The sequence below is a fragment of the Asterias rubens genome, chromosome 7 (genome assembly GCF_902459465.1).
Source record: "Asterias rubens chromosome 7, eAstRub1.3, whole genome shotgun sequence".
Lineage (NCBI taxonomy): Eukaryota > Metazoa > Echinodermata > Asteroidea > Forcipulatida > Asteriidae > Asterias > Asterias rubens.
The window spans coordinates 10,400,774-10,417,259 of NC_047068.1; the positions used below are offsets into that span (position 1 = coordinate 10,400,774).

General features: G+C 41.8%; 1 protein-coding gene across 2 annotated transcripts; it reads right to left on the bottom strand.

The window, feature by feature from the left end:
* Positions 1 to 2,356: 2,356 nt before the first annotated feature.
* LOC117292672 (probable flavin-containing monoamine oxidase A) lies at positions 2,357 to 15,574 on the bottom strand. Of its 2 annotated transcripts, XM_033774805.1 has the most exons (12): positions 15,441 to 15,574; positions 13,874 to 14,035; positions 13,032 to 13,119; positions 12,382 to 12,559; positions 11,331 to 11,445; positions 8,533 to 8,690; positions 7,593 to 7,773; positions 6,771 to 6,871; positions 5,879 to 6,052; positions 4,998 to 5,084; positions 3,357 to 3,457; positions 2,357 to 3,066 (listed from the first exon to the last, which is right to left on the bottom strand). In XM_033774805.1, exons 2-12 carry the CDS (start codon positions 14,013 to 14,015, stop codon positions 2,811 to 2,813), a joined length of 1,581 nt encoding a protein of 526 aa, XP_033630696.1. In that variant the 5' UTR covers positions 14,016 to 14,035; positions 15,441 to 15,574; the 3' UTR covers positions 2,357 to 2,810. The 2 variants fall into 2 exon arrangements, with proteins under 2 accessions (XP_033630696.1, XP_033630697.1); XM_033774806.1 differs by lacking the exon at positions 13,874 to 14,035.
* Positions 15,575 to 16,486: the final 912 nt, after the last annotated feature.

Sequence of the window (16,486 nt, forward strand, 5' to 3'; positions counted from 1 at the left end):
TCATTTGTGTATAAGAATGAACTGTATTAAAAAATCATTGATATGAACAAAATGGAATCGGTGTAGAAACACAATTTTATTTACTGATTTTTCCTTCTCTTCGAAGTAAATTATCACACTACATATAAATTTAGTACAAAGATACAAAAAATTACAGAATTAAATGGATAAAATACTGACAATTTTCATCAGGCTGCTCACACACAGCCAAACTTTTAAAGGAATTAATAGCAATAGGCTATACCCCTTATAAATTAGGTTCTACCTCCGTGGTTGTACCAATTGGTTGTACTATTAATGTTTGGTTGTCCATGCATGGTGCGGGAACAAAAGCATCTTGCTTATGTTGTCATTAATTTGCTGCTTATTATTAATTGGATAATTGTACTATCGTACTGTCAATGTAATTTTGCAGTATTTTGCTTACTCTTTTTAGCTTAATGTTTATAATATGTAAAACACTATACATCGTTTTGAGATTTTTTTTATGTAAGACGCTATATTAAAAATAAATTATTATTATTATTATTATTATCTTTTGTAATTTTGACATAACTATGCATTGTATTGTATTCAAATGAAATCAATCAACATTTATTTCCATACAAACACAATATACAATTACAAACAATAGGATTTTACAAGACTGAAAACTGTATGGAGGCATGGCCCATTAAAGCAAAGCGTGTATGCTGGGATGCCTGCTCAAAACAATGGAAGGTAATAATAAGATCATTTAAATAATGATAATGCCATAATGACAGCATCAAAATAATTGTTCGACTTGATTGAAACTGAATTGAACTGAATTGAAAATTGTCATTTTATAAGGCTCAATTTTTATGAAACATCAAAAGGAATGTGCAGAAATAAGTCTCAAACATCTCTTATTTTAGCAAAATTTACATAAAACTTTAAAAGAGAAGGGGGCAATTAACGTGCCAGGCACAGCAAGAATCTCTCTACCTCTGGGTTATAAAAATGGCGCAGCTGATAAGAGACCACAAAATGAGAAAATCAGCTGAAAAGTTGCATGCTGAGGCAACTGCCATCTTTCAAGACAAATAAAGGCACATAAATTTGTAAACTTTCAGTATCACCCTTTTTTAAATAAGTGAGCATTCTCAATTTATTCATGATTGCTTTGATTTGACTCCCACGTAAGAAACGGTAATCTTTTGTTACAATTCACTTTTAAAGTTAAGGCACATAAATAAATTAAGGCACAATAATTTTGTACAATTTCAGTATTGAACTTTTTAAAAATGTCAAGCCTTCAATGTGAGCATTCTCATGTATGCCTTGTGCGGCTCACTGACTGCATGTAGTTTCGTGATTACATTGATTTAACTCCCATATCTGAGCCGGCTATTTTTGTTTTATCTATACTTCCTTTATATTGTTCATTTAAATGATAAAAAGCCACATGATGTGTAATTAATAGTGGATTTTCTCATCTTGTGGCAATCGGCAAAAGTGGGCTTGTTTGAAAAGGTTTCCGGAAAAGGAAAGTTATTTTCTTTAACAAAGTTGAGATACTACTCTGATAGAATATCATAAATTTCCCAAATTCAACGTGGAGTTTTTTGCTGATTGCATCGAGATGCGAACAAAAAAGTTGTGATCGTGTCATGATAAACAGTTACAATGAAACCAGTTTTGGATTTCTACAATCCATAAATCATCAGAAATGTCTTCAAAAAGTGTGACCCCCTTTGACCTTGACATATATCTTTATAAAGATCCTTTAAAAAAAACATTATTGCTGCCGGAACTGGTATTATAAACCGATTAAAGATCTTTCTATTAATGCACAAATGGAGATTTTCTGTGAAAATTACCGCTGGCCTAATGTCAAAAGCATGGCTCAATTTCATAAAGCTAAACAGAAAACACTGCTTATAAATTTTCTGCTTAGCAAAAATAAGCTGGATACCAGAGCCTACTAAGCATAATTTGTTTGTGCTTAGCTATTTTTTGTGCGCATGAACAGCTCTAATAATAATAACCGTATTTTTAACGTGCCTTTTGCCAAAGGATACAAAGCGCCAGGTATTATTACTGCAAGGAGTGGGGCGAATTTTGAGATATAAGACCTAATCCTTAAGCACCATGTAAAGGTTTACAAGGTGCTGTGGCGCAATATGCTGCCAATCCAGCCAGGAACACCGGGTCGAACCCCTTCTCTTTTCGATAAGTGCACTGGGTTCTTTTACATGCGTTTACACAACACATGGGACCAACGGCTTTACGTCCCATCCGAAGGACGAAGCAATGGTTATGTGTCTTGCTTAAGGACACAAGTGTCACGGCTGGGGATTCGAACCCACACTCTGCTGATCAGAAACACCAGAGTTTGATTTCGGTGCTCTTAACCGCTCGGCCACGACACTCCCATGAACAATTTTATCATGAGCTGTTTAAGAAGCAAACTTCACCCAAAAGTTTGTTCTGAGTAGAGTTTAAGCAGGAAACCAGTCACAGAAGATACATATATTAAATGGTATTTTGCAAAGAAACCTTAATCTGGTAAGTAAAGTTATTTTGTGATTACTTATTGTGTTAGGCAGCTAAAAATTGTGGCAAAACTGGCAATCAAACTTAGTCCTAGAATGTGAATTTCAAGGTTTAATGATTTCTTCACGATTTCTCAAAACACTTAAAGTGTTTTTCAATTTTCAAATCTTCCCAAGTCTATCAAATATTTAAACAAGAAACCACTTTAAGTCTCGCCCAGTGAACAATCCGAGCAGTGTCTAACCCACGATCTTGACACTTGAACAAAGAAAAGGCGTCTTTCCTCCCTCTCGTCAGTGGACTAAGAACCTTCTAAAGAGAAATGCAGTAACTGTGATGACTCCGATTAGACCGACCACAGACCACATCCACCCAGGACCTTTTCTAGTATCATCCCTCATGTTGTCAAGGTTCACCAGGAGATCGTCACCTTGGTAGAGTGGGTCAAGATGAGTCAATACCTCGCTGGCTACACGTAATCCTGACTGCACTGCTCCGCTCATAAAGCCCACGTGATGTGTGGCTGTCTCTGTGCCTGCCCAGTGCACCCTAACCAATACAGACAACACAGAAGAGTTACTATATAGACGATAACAAACGCAAAATATGATTTGGTATGGTGCCTATAAAGAGATGATGAGAGAATGGTCCTCATTGGGATTGGAAGCCAAAACCCTTGACACTCCGGGCAGATGCTCTACGTACCAACTGAGCTATGACGCACAGCGGTATATACTCCCTCAGGATTTCCCTTTGGAACCACGTTTTATAATAGACGATGTGACCTGTGACATCACATGTTTACAAGAAAGCCATCAAGCCTAGAATTCATGTTTTACCTGCCAAATGGTGTCCTCAGCCCTTTATAGAAGTAGGTCATAGCTCCAGGGGTCATGATGTTAATTGGACAGCCACCGTTGTAAGGTTCTAAAGCCCAGTCCTGCCATTGAGAGAAATTAAACAGAGAAATAGTCATGCTATTACTATGCCATTCAAAGTTGTTCATATAAGAAGAAACTATAAGTAAATAGTAAACTTGCGGGTACAACCATGTGTAAATCTCTGCTGAGTGAGTGTTGGCTCTGAAAAAGAGCCGGTTTGGTCTAGAAGTTTCGAACAGTATACTCTGCTTTTCTTCAGGAGAATGCTTGACTTCTGGCGATGGTGGAGCTTGAAGCTCTCTACACCATAACTTGTTTGGTCATGTTCCATCTCTTCATAACTTAGTCCATGCATTATATTTCCCTTTATTATACACCATAACTTGTTTGGTCATGTTCCATCTCTTCATAACTTAGTCCATGCATTATATTTCCCTTTATTAAACACCATAACTTGTTTGGTCATGTTCCATCTCTTCATAACTTAGTCCATGCATTATATTTCCCTTTATTATACACCATAACTTGTTTGGTCATGTTCCATCTCTTCATAACTTAGTCCATATTTCCCTTTATTATCAAAAGAACACTATTATTATTAGCGGCAGTTATAGCATGAGAATGCCTAGCATTTTGCATTTGACCCATCAGTAGTAATGTGTACCATACCTAACAGGGTTCAAGTTGATATTCAATTTCAATGAAATTAAATTTACATTTATTTCCACAAGGCATTTTCACAATATTAAAGAACTACATTGTAATGCATACATGTATATTGTGTTTGAAAAATCAAAAAGGAGCGCCACGTCAGGCCACAGCTTTAAACTCCTCAGGGTGCTAAGACAGATTACAAGAATGTTATTAAATTGGAAGGATTGTAAAGCACATTGATACATTATATGAAAATTATTGGTAAATGTGCAGTACAAGAACTATAGTTAATATTAAGGGAATCAATGTGTGGTGAGGAGGTTTTCAACTAGTGGTTTAAACCCAACGAGGCCTGGTTCTTGATAATTTTACCGAGACGAAGTCGAGGTAAATTACCAAGAACCGGGCCTCGGCGGGTTTAAACCACTAGTTGAAAACCAATTCAACACACTTTGATTCCCATCAATAAATACCTTTTCGGTCAAAAAACATCAACACTTTTTGGTCAAAATATAAATAAATGCAACAATTATAATTATTCAATGATTTCTTTCAACACAACACCCCTCCAGCTATGAAATGGTAAGGCCCTCGGGTAAACAACTCCTTATAAGGGAATGCTGTGCACGCCGTGCGTATCGCGTGATGTGGCACAATTGTCCCGGCCGTTGCTCTTGACCAATAGGAATGAAGAATCTGTCTTATAAGCACAGGTGCAAGCTTGAATGTCACGCCCATATTTCAACACTTTTTACTGGTCATTAACAAAGGTTTATACACACCCACGTGACACGCTCTCCACCAATAGGAATAGCGAAACTGTCTGAGGTATTTATGAATATTATTTTAATGTCTACCACAAACCACTTGGCACTCACACAAAGAAGCTCTACTTGTCTTGGGACAGGCAAAAATTGTGCTAATAATTATCATGACCCAGCTTACTTTTTCGAGGTAGTCTAGGGGTTCCTTTGCCTTTGGTCCAATGAACTCAGCAAGGGAGTCTAGAACAGCGTTACGTCTTACTTCAGGCTGTATCAGGGAAAAATGAAGACATTAATAAGAAATGAATCACGTGGAGGCTCAAACGAAGTATCAATCTAACTTAAAGGGTTTGGGTACTTTTTGTAGGACACAAAACACAAGTTCCACAGATTTACATTAAACTTAAATGGTTTGAAGATAATGATGGTAGAAAGCTTCCCCTAAAATATCAGATGCTGGGGTTCTTTAGTTTTTGTGAAGTCCACTCGAAGTTCTCCCATTCGGTTTCCACCCAGGAAGTACTTAATAAGCAGGACAAGTTTTTTTACACTGAGAAGTCTCCTGAATTCCAAATAAATCTACTCTGCCGCAGTAAAATAAATAGCCCGGCAAGTTCTCAAAAGAACCTAATCTACGCTCCGAGTAGATATACACAAACCAAATATAACCAAATTGTTGTTGCCCAACCATCCTCGAGGAGCCCACTCAAGTTAGGCTTCTCGTGGAAGAAGATGTCTTTCCTTCATGGACACCCAAAAGAGAGACACCAACTTTACCAGCGCTAAGGAACAACTGTTGTGTTTAGGAGACATACGCCTTTTGACGACAGTTATTTTTTTAAATTGTATGCTGGGCATCCCACTGTTGTTTTGCATTGTTTGTTTTAAATACCTTTAATGTGTGTATACATGTACATGTGTTTTCCCTCATAAATTTTATTATTATTACGCTCTTGCATGCCGGAGCGAGACATCTGGACAAAAATCACTGGGCAGGCTCGAGCTGTACTACATGGCGCACGACTTGGTGATGAATGCCAAAATAATGTTTGACTGACTCACTTGAATGTGACTCCATTCCCTGCTGTTAGCGTAGAATCCTACTATGCCAGGATTGCCGTTAGACGTTGTGCAGTCGTATGTGAGATGTAACGGCCCACTGCTGGTCCCTCTGATGGTTGCTTTACCTCCATGACTGACTATCTCGCCAGACAAACCGTCTTCCCTCCAGAAAGCCTTGAAAGAAAAGAGAATTGAAGAAACTAAGATTGTGCGACTAGTGCGACTAGTGCGACTAGTGCGACTAGTGTCGTAGACGTGACTACTGCATACTTGGTCGAGTCGCGAGTACCGTTTTTTTTTAACTATTCAATTAACCGTGCTGCCGCAACCACTACAAAAGTAATCTCGACTACACTGTACATAAACAAAATTAGTCGCAACTACCTATTTGGTGAAACAATTGTGTTTGCTTTCACATGAAGTATTGAAGACTACAAATGTAACCGCAACTATATGTACTACAGAAACAGTCCCGACTACCTGTTTGGTGAACTAATCCAACTACCTGTTTGGTGAACCAATTTTGTTCGCTTTCGCATGAAGTATCAAACAGCCTTTATTCCAACCAGAGAGAAAAAGGTGTATTTAATTCAGCCACACACCTAATTTCTTTGAGTGTTTGTGTTTGTATGGAAAATAAAATACACTTATGAAAAAGCATCCATCATTACTACGCCACACTGATAATTATAAATAGACCTTACGCACTGATGTCATCAGGCGCCATCTTAGAGGTAAAACGATTACGAAACATTCACACAGATTTGTACGTGCGGCGCACAGGTTTGGCCAATGAATGACAGCTTTTTTACCTCTAGGTGAGGGCACCATACTGATACATTCATGTGCACAAGGTCTATCATGAAGGAGAAAAAAAAGTAAAAGCTCTTACAGCTTTGTAGGTAACGATGAACTTAATGAGATGCCCAACTGGAGAGTGGTTAGCCAGCCCTATTCTATCCAGTGGCTTATTGGGAGTGTAGTTGATGTCAGCTGTAAAAGAAGAATAATCAACATTAGTTTTTTTATTTTATTTAGCACTACAAGTTCCCAGGATGGAATGACGGGCAGAAGCTACAAACTCATTTAGTTATTATCTTAGAACAATCCTTGGTCAGTTCTTTCCATTTCATATTCTTTTTTTAATCACCACAAAGACATCTAAATCAATAGAAAGGTGCGACTTTTTTCTCTCTCTGATTGAAACTACACTTCATAGAGAACTTGGTGGTTTACACAGAATATTAAAGTGAAGGGAATATGCTGCGGGAAAAAAACATTTATAATGACTCTATTTTGTTTACAATATTGCGGTCACAATCTAAGAAATCTTACTATTAAACAACAAAGGACTTTATAATAATACTAATAAGACTTTGAATGCGCACATATCCACCCTGCTGGGTGTTCAAGGCGCAAACTACTCGTAGAAAGGATCTCGATACAATTGATTCACCATAACTTGTTTCATCATCCTTTTTATAACAGAACCCTCCAGCCCCTTCACTGGGCCCGGGTCTACACAAGCACAGGAAACTCTTTAAAACATCACTAAAGCCCGGTTCAAATTTCCTACGAATGCTTCGTGCAAAGCGAATTTTCTTTCGTCACATTTGGAAGCGGAATGTATGCGATTGTTATGTCACCAAAAACTCGCTTCACATTCGCATGAAGTATCAAACAAGCTTTTAGGTGCTAAATTTAAAAACCGTACCAGAGCATTGAATGGGGGCAGCAACCACTACATAGCGACAGGTGAACTCTCTGCCCTCAGCAGTCACCACCGTGACCTTGTCGACCTCCTCCTGCTGGATGCGAACTACTGGCTGACTTAGAAGCACCTTCTCCTTGCCTATCCTTTCTACGAGTAGTTTGGAAACTTGTTGAGCTCCTCCCTTAAAAATTTAAGAGAAATGTTTGGATTCAACACTAGTACAGCCCAGGTTTTTAAAAGGGTCAGAATTGCTCTTCACTTCTTAATGTCAGATGACGTCTATAAACACAACTAATTTTTGGACAGAATTACAGCAAGTGTTTTCTTGCATCAAGATCAACCTGGGATATTCCTCCATTTTTGACTGACATGCGAGTCTGGGGATATCCACCCTGACTTTCCAGTGTGTAGCGTGTCGGGAGAGGCACCTTCTGTGATTCACTTTGTTTCACCTCTACAAAAAGCAACAACAGGTTCTGGAAAATTTTAGGGGTGTTTGTGTGTAATCCCTGATTCCAGACCATGTGTTTTTGTTATACATATATAGCTTACAACAATGGAAAGGCTGCCACTATTTTGTAGCATTGTAATGGGAGGTAAGACAGAGCGTTCCGAGATTCAAGCATACCATGGCAGATTATTGGTTGCAGCTCATGGCCGAGGTTTTGCAATTTACAGAGAATGCATACACACATAATCTCTCAAGAGAACAACAAATCCTGGTGCTTGTTATGAGAATCTTAGTTGTCTTTCCTTTGTCAAGGGTTTCATTGTGACAAATAATATTTTCAAAGGAAATTGCTTACTTCGGAGGCTCCGAAAAGTATCTAAAAACAATATCGCACAGAGCTGGCACAGCCGGCCCAAAGTTGTTCAGGGAGATTTTACTGCTACATAAATTCAAAATCCGATTGTGGGAAAGATCGAAGGACACTGGTACCTTAATCCTGAAGCTATTATTGGAGTCTCCGTCTGCCTCCACTAGGATTCTTATATTCCCTGAGGTTCGTACATAATGCATGAAGTAAAGCGCTGACATCATACTGGGTGGGGCACCACTTATGATATCTGAAGATACACGGATAGCATCCTGTGCTTCTAGAAACAAATAAAACACCAACAAAAACATGTTTGGTTTTCAAAATCTCAATCCCTACCAAAAGAGCTTATTGGTACAGAGTGTAAAATGTGTACACATTTAGCACTACTGGACACTTGAAAGTTGGGTGAGGGAGGGCTTGGTAGGGATAGGTAAGGGTTTGGTAGGGATAGGTAGGGGGTTTGGTAGGGATAGGTAGGGGGCTTGGTAGGGATAGGTAGGGGGTTTGGTAGGGATAGGTAGGGGGTTTGGTAGGGATAGGTAGGGGGTTTGGTAGGGATAGGTAGGGGGTTTGGTAGGGATAGGTAGGGGGTTTGGTAGGGATAGGTAGGGGGTTTGGTAGGGATAGGTAGGGGGTTTGGTAGGGATAGGTAGGGGGTTTGGTAGGGATAGGTAGGGGGTTTGGTAGGGATAGGTAGGGGGTTTGGTAGGGATAGGTAGGGGGTTTGGTAGGGATAGGTAGGGGGCTTGGTAGGGATAGGTAAGGGTTTGGTAGGGATAGGTAGGGGGTTTGGTAGGGATAGGTAGGGGGTTTGGTAGGGATAGGTAAGGGTTTGGTAGGGATAGGTAGGGGGTTTGGTAGGGATAGGTAGGGGGCTTGGTAGGGATAGGTAAGGGTTTGGTAGGGATAGGTAGGGGGTTTGGTAGGGATAGGTAGGGGGCTTGGTAGGGATAGGTAAGGGTTTGGTAGGGATAGGTAGGGGGTTTGGTAGGGATAGGTAGGGGGTTTGGTAGGGATAGGTAAGGGTTTGGTAGGGATAGGTAGGGGGTTTGGTAGGGATAGGTAGGGGGCTTGGTAGGGATAGGTAGGGGTTGGTAGGGATAGGTAGGGGGTTTGGTAGGGATAGGTAAGGGTTTGGTAGGGATAGGTAGGGGGTTGGTAGGGATAGGTAGGGGGTTTGGTAGGGATAGGTAGGGGGTTTGGTAGGGATAGGTAGGGGGTTTGGTAGGGATAGGTAGGGGGTTTGGTAGGGATAGGTAGGGGTTTGGTAGGGATAGGTAGGGGGTTTGGTAGGGATAGGTAGGGGGTTTGGTAGGGATAGGTAGGGGGTTTGGTAGGGATAGGTAGGGGGTTTGGTAGGGATAGGTAAGGGTTTGGTAGGGATAGGTAGGGGGCTTGGTAGGGCTAGGTAGGGGGTTTGGTAGGGATAGGTAGGGGGTTTGGTAGGGATAGGTAGGGGGTTTGGTAGGGATAGGTAGGGGGCTTGGTAGGGATAGGTAGGGGGTTTGGTAGGGATAGGTAGGGGTTTGGTAGGGATAGGTAGGGGGTTTGGTAGGGATAGGTAGGGGGTTTGGTAGGGATAGGTAGGGGGTTTGGTAGGGATAGGTAGGGGGTTTGGTAGGGATAGGTAGGGGGTTTGGTAGGGATAGGTAGGGGGTTTGGTAGGGATAGGTAGGGGGTTTGGTAGGGATAGGTAGGGGGTTTGGTAGGGATAGGTAGGGGGTTTGGTAGGGATAGGTAGGGGGTTTGGTAGGGATAGGTAGGGGGTTTGGTAGGGATAGGTAGGGGGTTTGGTAGGGATAGGTAGGGGGTTTGGTAGGGATAGGTAGGGGGTTTGGTAGGGATAGGTAGGGGGTTTGGTAGGGATAGGTAGGGGGTTTGGTAGGGATAGGTAGGGGGTTTGGTAGGGATAGGTAGGGGGTTTGGTAGGGATAGGTAGGGGGTTTGGTAGGGATAGGTAGGGGGTTTGGTAGGGATAGGTAGGGGGTTTGGTAGGGATAGGTAGGGGGTTTGGTAGGGATAGGTAGGGGGTTTGGTAGGGATAGGTAGGGGTTTGGTAGGGATAGGTAGGGGGTTTGGTAGGGATAGGTAGGGGTTTGGTAGGGATAGGTAGGGGGTTGGTAGGGATAGGTAGGGGGTTTGGTAGGGATAGGTAGGGGGTTTGGTAGGGATAGGTAGGGGGTTTGGTAGGGATAGGTAGGGGGTTTGGTAGGGATAGGTAGGGGGTTTGGTAGGGATAGGTAGGGGGTTTGGTAGGGATAGGTAGGGGGTTTGGTAGGGATAGGTAGGGGGTTTGGTAGGGATAGGTAGGGGGTTTGGTAGGGATAGGTAGGGGGTTTGGTAGGGATAGGTAGGGGGTTTGGTAGGGATAGGTAGGGGGTTTGGTAGGGATAGGTAGGGGGTTTGGTAGGGATAGGTAGGGGGTTTGGTAGGGATAGGTAGGGGGTTTGGTAGGGATAGGTAGGGGGTTTGGTAGGGATAGGTAGGGGGTTTGGTAGGGATAGGTAGGGGGTTTGGTAGGGATAGGTAGGGGGTTTGGTAGGGATAGGTAGGGGGTTTGGTAGGGATAGGTAGGGGGTTTGGTAGGGATAGGTAGGGGGTTTGGTAGGGATAGGTAGGGGGTTTGGTAGGGATAGGTAGGGGGTTTGGTAGGGATAGGTAGGGGGCTTGGTAGGGATAGGTAGGGGGTTTGGTAGGGATAGGTAGGGGGTTTGGTAGGGATAGGTAGGGGGTTTGGTAGGGATAGGTAGGGGGTTTGGTAGGGATAGGTAGGGGGTTTGGTAGGGCTGTGATAGGGTTTGCTTGGTAGGGCTGGGGTAGGGGGCTTTAGATAGGGAGGCTCGGTAGGGATTGGTAGAGTTGGGTTGGGGGCTTGAGGGCAACCAACACTTGGTGCAATGTATTATGGCATACCTACCCTGAGTCCATGTGTATTGCCGTATGAGAGTTTCTAATGTTGTCCCATCCAATACCTCAGCATTGGGAGCTTTCATTGGATCATCTAGCGGAATGTCAGCAGAAAGCTTGTCCGTCTGTAAAAGAAGAATGAAATGAAAGTGCCTGCTGATTTCAAGTGATGGAGCATCGCTAGATAATATTGTATACATGCCTAAGAGCAAGTATGAGTGCCCACATTTAGTCAATCCCTGATTGACCACTGACCAGCAACGTACATGCGCATTCACTCGAACCACTCGTTCGGAACAGCCGATTGGGACCAGTGAAGAAACCATGGGCTCAAGGCTGTTTCCAAATGGGCGACCAAAAAGTAGTCAAACAATGGTCGATCAGCCTGGGTTCGAATCAAAATTGTCAGCCTTTAATAGCTAACCATGGTGCACACTCGAATCTATCAATTCAAACATGGTCTAAGCATCTGCTGGGCTATTTTTAAACAGTTATTTTCGTGATGAGACCGTTAAAATATATGCTTTTTTTCCTTTAAAAAAAAATAAACATAAACAAAATAAAATAAAAAAGGAGGCGGCCGCTAGAAAAGGAAACGGGCGGGGACGCTAAACATGTTTCTTTTTTTAATTGGCCTTATTATTAGAGACTTAATACAATATAAAGTATGAAATTATGATTTGTGTTTCACAACCAAAGATATAGTAATAATAATAACTAGTTTTTATATGGCGCATTTAACAATGTGCTTTACATTAGTGCCCTGGTCATTGGGCTGATAGCATTCCTTTAATCTTTCTCAACTCCCTGGGGAGTAACAGGCCTGGGCTCCAAGGGCTTTGTCAAACATAATATCAACCTCCACCCTCGCAGGTACCCATTTATACCCCTGGGTGAAGAGAAGCAATTAAAGTAAAGCATCTCCGACAACAGCTTACACCATGGTAGAACTTGAATTTGCTGCTCTAAACCACTCGGCTATGACACCCTATTGTGCCATTGGATGCTCATTAATTATATTATTAATGAAAGGAAAACAAAAAAGTGACCACCGTACTGACTAAGGTTATGAAGCGATGCATATCCAGCAGTGCCATTGGAGAGAGAGACGGGATACTAGACTTGTATGTACGGATGCCTTTGTTGTTACCAAGCAACATTTGTTTACGTCCTGTGGTGTACTGTGGGTATTTCTCCAGGCCTAGCTCCTCCAAGAGCCACAAAAGGTGATACTGGGTGCTTTGTAGGAAAGACAGGAAAACAAAACTTGTTTACAAAATTGAGACAATAAGCAGGATGGGTGCGTTCGATTAGCTTCCCCGTGTCGACCCCGGTGTGCTCATTCGGGTGAGCCCCTGACCAGAGCTAATCGAACGACGACACTCGCCCTCTCGTGGTGACGTCATGCACCTCGGGCCAGCCCCAAGTGACCTGTTCCACAAGCAGGGCACTAGGAACTGACCCAGGTGAGCCCCTGGAATGACGTCAAAGCTATTGGAACATATCGGGGCAGACCGGGGTCGACCCAGGGAAGCTAATCGAACGCACCCAATGCTAATTCTGAATCATCTTGCTTCATACCTTAGACAAGTCTCTACTCATAACCAATCATTTTCAAACAAAACAGCTTTAAAAAAAATAATAATAATTTAGCCAAACCGCTGTGGCTTCAAAAAAAGTCTGAGGTGCAAGATAAGTGCTCGTAACCTACCTACCAACCCACTGACCACCAAGATCCCATGTATCTTTACCGCTAGCCCCCTTCATCTCTGTTGAGAAGGTCCGTCCTCCAACTCTGTCTGCAACAACAACAACAACAAAAGAGTAAACAAGAGAAGACAAAAGATAGCATGCATAAAAGGCACTGGATACCTTTTATAGTTGTCTAAGACCAGTCTTCTCACTTTGTGCATCCAAACATGCATGAAATAACAAACCTGTGAAAATGTGGGCTAAATATGCCTCTCTTAATATTTTTGCATGACGTAATCATTCTTACCCAAAATGAGGCTATGGGCGCCTGTTCCCCATCACTTGCAGTGGCTGCGCCCATCGCCTCATTTTGAGTTAGCATTGTGACATACCTCATGCAATATGAAGAGAGGCGTATATATTGGTCATGGAATTTTTGGTTTTAACAAACATTCTAGGACAAAGAGCAACATATGGAAACTACATGGAGTGAATGGAGGCCATAACAGTGCATGCTGTGCAGCGCGCTGAAAGTGCACTATTGTAGGCCTGGAATAAACATAGTGGCCACTAAGGACATTGGCCACTGTTGCCCCAGGTCATGGCCTTGGTGCCCCTTCAAAAAATTCCCATAGATTTCTAATGGAAGAGCCCTTTGAAAATGGCCTTGCCCTCCCAAAGATGAAACTCCAGCTGTTGATTTCACCAAACTCTTTCTGACTTAGGATGAATCTTTGGACTTAGGACGAGGTAAGTTCTGTAACCACAGTTGTTGTGACCCATTGAACCCATCCTAAGTTAGGACGAGCGTATGAAATAAGCTGCAGGCTCGTTTACAAGGTTTTACTTAGTGGTGTATACCTTTAGCATCAAGAACCAAAACTCTACAGTTTGGTTGCTGTTGTTGCAGTCTGTAGGCAGCTGTCAGACCAGCAATCCCAGCACCGACAACAATAACATCCAAGGTAGGGCGGACAGTTGAAAAGTTCACCTCAGAGTCCATAGTAAAGTTGAGGGAATGAGCTGAAAGTATAAAACACAAAGAAGGCTTTTGCAGTGAAAAAGAATTATGATTCATTATCTTCCAGTCACGATAGATGACCAAAATTCATCCCAGACAGTGCTGCACTGCTAGGCTACAGAACTTAGAAGAGTCATTGAAAAAGCACTTTTGTAAAATTCTTGTTAATTCTTGTTAACTTTTAAAACTCAACCATGTCAAATCTCCTGCTTATTTAAATCTGAACTTGTTCACTATTTTTTCCCTACTCGAACTTAACGTTCATCTCAACAGTTACCATTATTCATTGCTCACCTAGACACATGCAATGATTTGCCTTTGACTCATGTTACACTGCTTGTAGAACAATAACACTGGGATCTACTTTACACACGCATTCTGATTCAACAATGCACACTGTACTACAAAATTCACTACAACCTAGTCAATATTACATTCCCACAGTGCTTTCAACATGCTACCCATATCTCACGACAAGTCGATCACCCACTCAATTAATAATTCCAACCATGCATACAAAAGTACGCCTTCTTCCCAAGGGCCCGGCCGGCTATGTCAGTTTGGAACAGGCTCCCACCATCTGCTGTCCTACACATGCTCAATCCATACAGGTTTTCCAAACATCAGCCATCCCTGCCATGAGCAATGCAGCCTCTGCATGGCAATATTGTCCTATAAATTCTTTCCTTCTTTTCCTGCGCCTGTAAAAAGTGCACCTTTAATCTTTTTCTTTTGGCACCTTGTCCACCTGGCTGTTGACCTCGCTTTCCACAACATCCCAGTTTAGCCCATGTGCGGCTGTATCCAATCCAGCATGTAAAGGGATTAACAAACCAAGAACCAAGATGGGGGTGGGGGGCAGCATGGCATGAATTTTACAATACATGGGGGACACCTGGAAGCGCCCCCCCCCCCCCCCTTACTTTAATACTTACTTCCCACTGCAGCTGTAATTAATCAGAAAGAGTTCAATATGATACCACACCTCGTGTCACACCCCATTTATGTAAACACTACAGACCTGCAACCTCCTTCACACATCATGGTCCGTCTGGTCCCTTCCAAACTAACCCCATAAATCGGACTTTGGATAACTTTCCGTATGGCGCCACCACTTTTTCACTCATTTTTACAAAAAGGGATATATCAATCGGGTAAATTATATACTATATTAATTCATATCCGATGAAAAAGTGGTGGCGCCATACGGAAACTTTTCCAAAAAGGACGATCAACAATTGTTTGTTTTATGTGGCCTAATTTCTGTTAATTTCTCCTGTGCTGTAGTTATATAGTGTGTCCCAAGTTGCCCAAGCGAAGCACGAACACGGCACACTGACTGAAAAATATAATTATTTCTGCCTCAATGTTCCGAGACTTCTCAAGTGAAACCACCTTCATACTTACCAATCGAATGAACTGTACTTGTTGTAGATAGCCCTCCCCTGGAATTTGCTAAGAACCATCACACGTTTTGGAGAAAATGAAATGACTTTCCAGAACTTCTCGACTATCACGACAAACTTTAAATTAACCTCAAACGCCAGTCCGGGGGCCGGGGGGGCGGGCCGGGGGCACGAAATAGCCGCATTCAAAAAGTTAGAACCCATGCAGTTCAGGGAGGCGAAAATTATTCTCATTTATGTTAGCCCATTTTATTAATTCTGTCGGTGAATCCGATAATTTATGTCCAGACGAAAACTGAACTAATAACTTTAACTCACACATTTTAGTTAATTTGAATATATTGATATTGTATAGCTTTAAATGATCGGGGGAACAAAAGGAGAAAAAAAACGGTAAATGGGAATAAGCCGCAAACACCAAAAATTAAGGCAGTGTTGTTTCAGCAATGACATCAATGTTTTCCCGACTTGAAAGTCATTTGTTTTTTCCCCAAACCATAAAGCGCATTGAGACGTCATTGTGAAATGCACTTTTACAACTACATAATTATTATACTAACTCACTAAGCAGAGTCTCTTTGGCAATCTTTAAAATTTGTGTATGAAGCTATTCATTTAACAGGCGCGGATCCAGGGGGGGTGGCAGGTGCACTGCCCCGGGTAAAATTGAAGAGTAAAAAACAAGGGGAAAAAAACTATTTTACTGCTTAAAAGTTAGCCTCAAGTGTGTGTGGTGTCTTTTCCCCCAGCAGCAGGATGGATTTGTTTTTCATTCTATGCCTATCAATTGTTTCTTTCTGCCAAAATCAATATTTCATGATTATGTCACTTGTGATTTGCATATAACATAAGCGTTTGAAACCTGACGTGCAAATTTGTCCTGGATAATATAAATATTATGTCGTTCTGGCATTCAAGTGTAAAGATTAAACTAAGCTTGAACTATATTTTTGGCATGAATATCCATGAAACCAGATCTATTGCAGCGACCAGATCTAAACGCGATTTGTGGGGTTAACATTTTCTTTGAGTAAAATTAGAAGATTG

What these genes read in the sequence shown, in the direction of transcription:
- LOC117292672 (XM_033774805.1), bottom strand. Translation starts at nt 14,015, where the DNA reads ATGGACTCTGAGGTGAACTTTTCAACTGTCCGCCCTACCTTGGATGTT. An exon ending in ATAATAGCTTCAGGATTAAG is followed by an intron (nt 7,774 to 8,532) that starts GTACCAGTGTCC and finishes TAAATTTTTAAG; the next exon opens with GGAGGAGCTCAACAAGTTTC. An exon ending in TGCCCCCATTCAATGCTCTG is followed by an intron (nt 6,872 to 7,592) that starts GTACGGTTTTTA and finishes CTTCTTTTACAG; the next exon opens with CTGACATCAACTACACTCCC.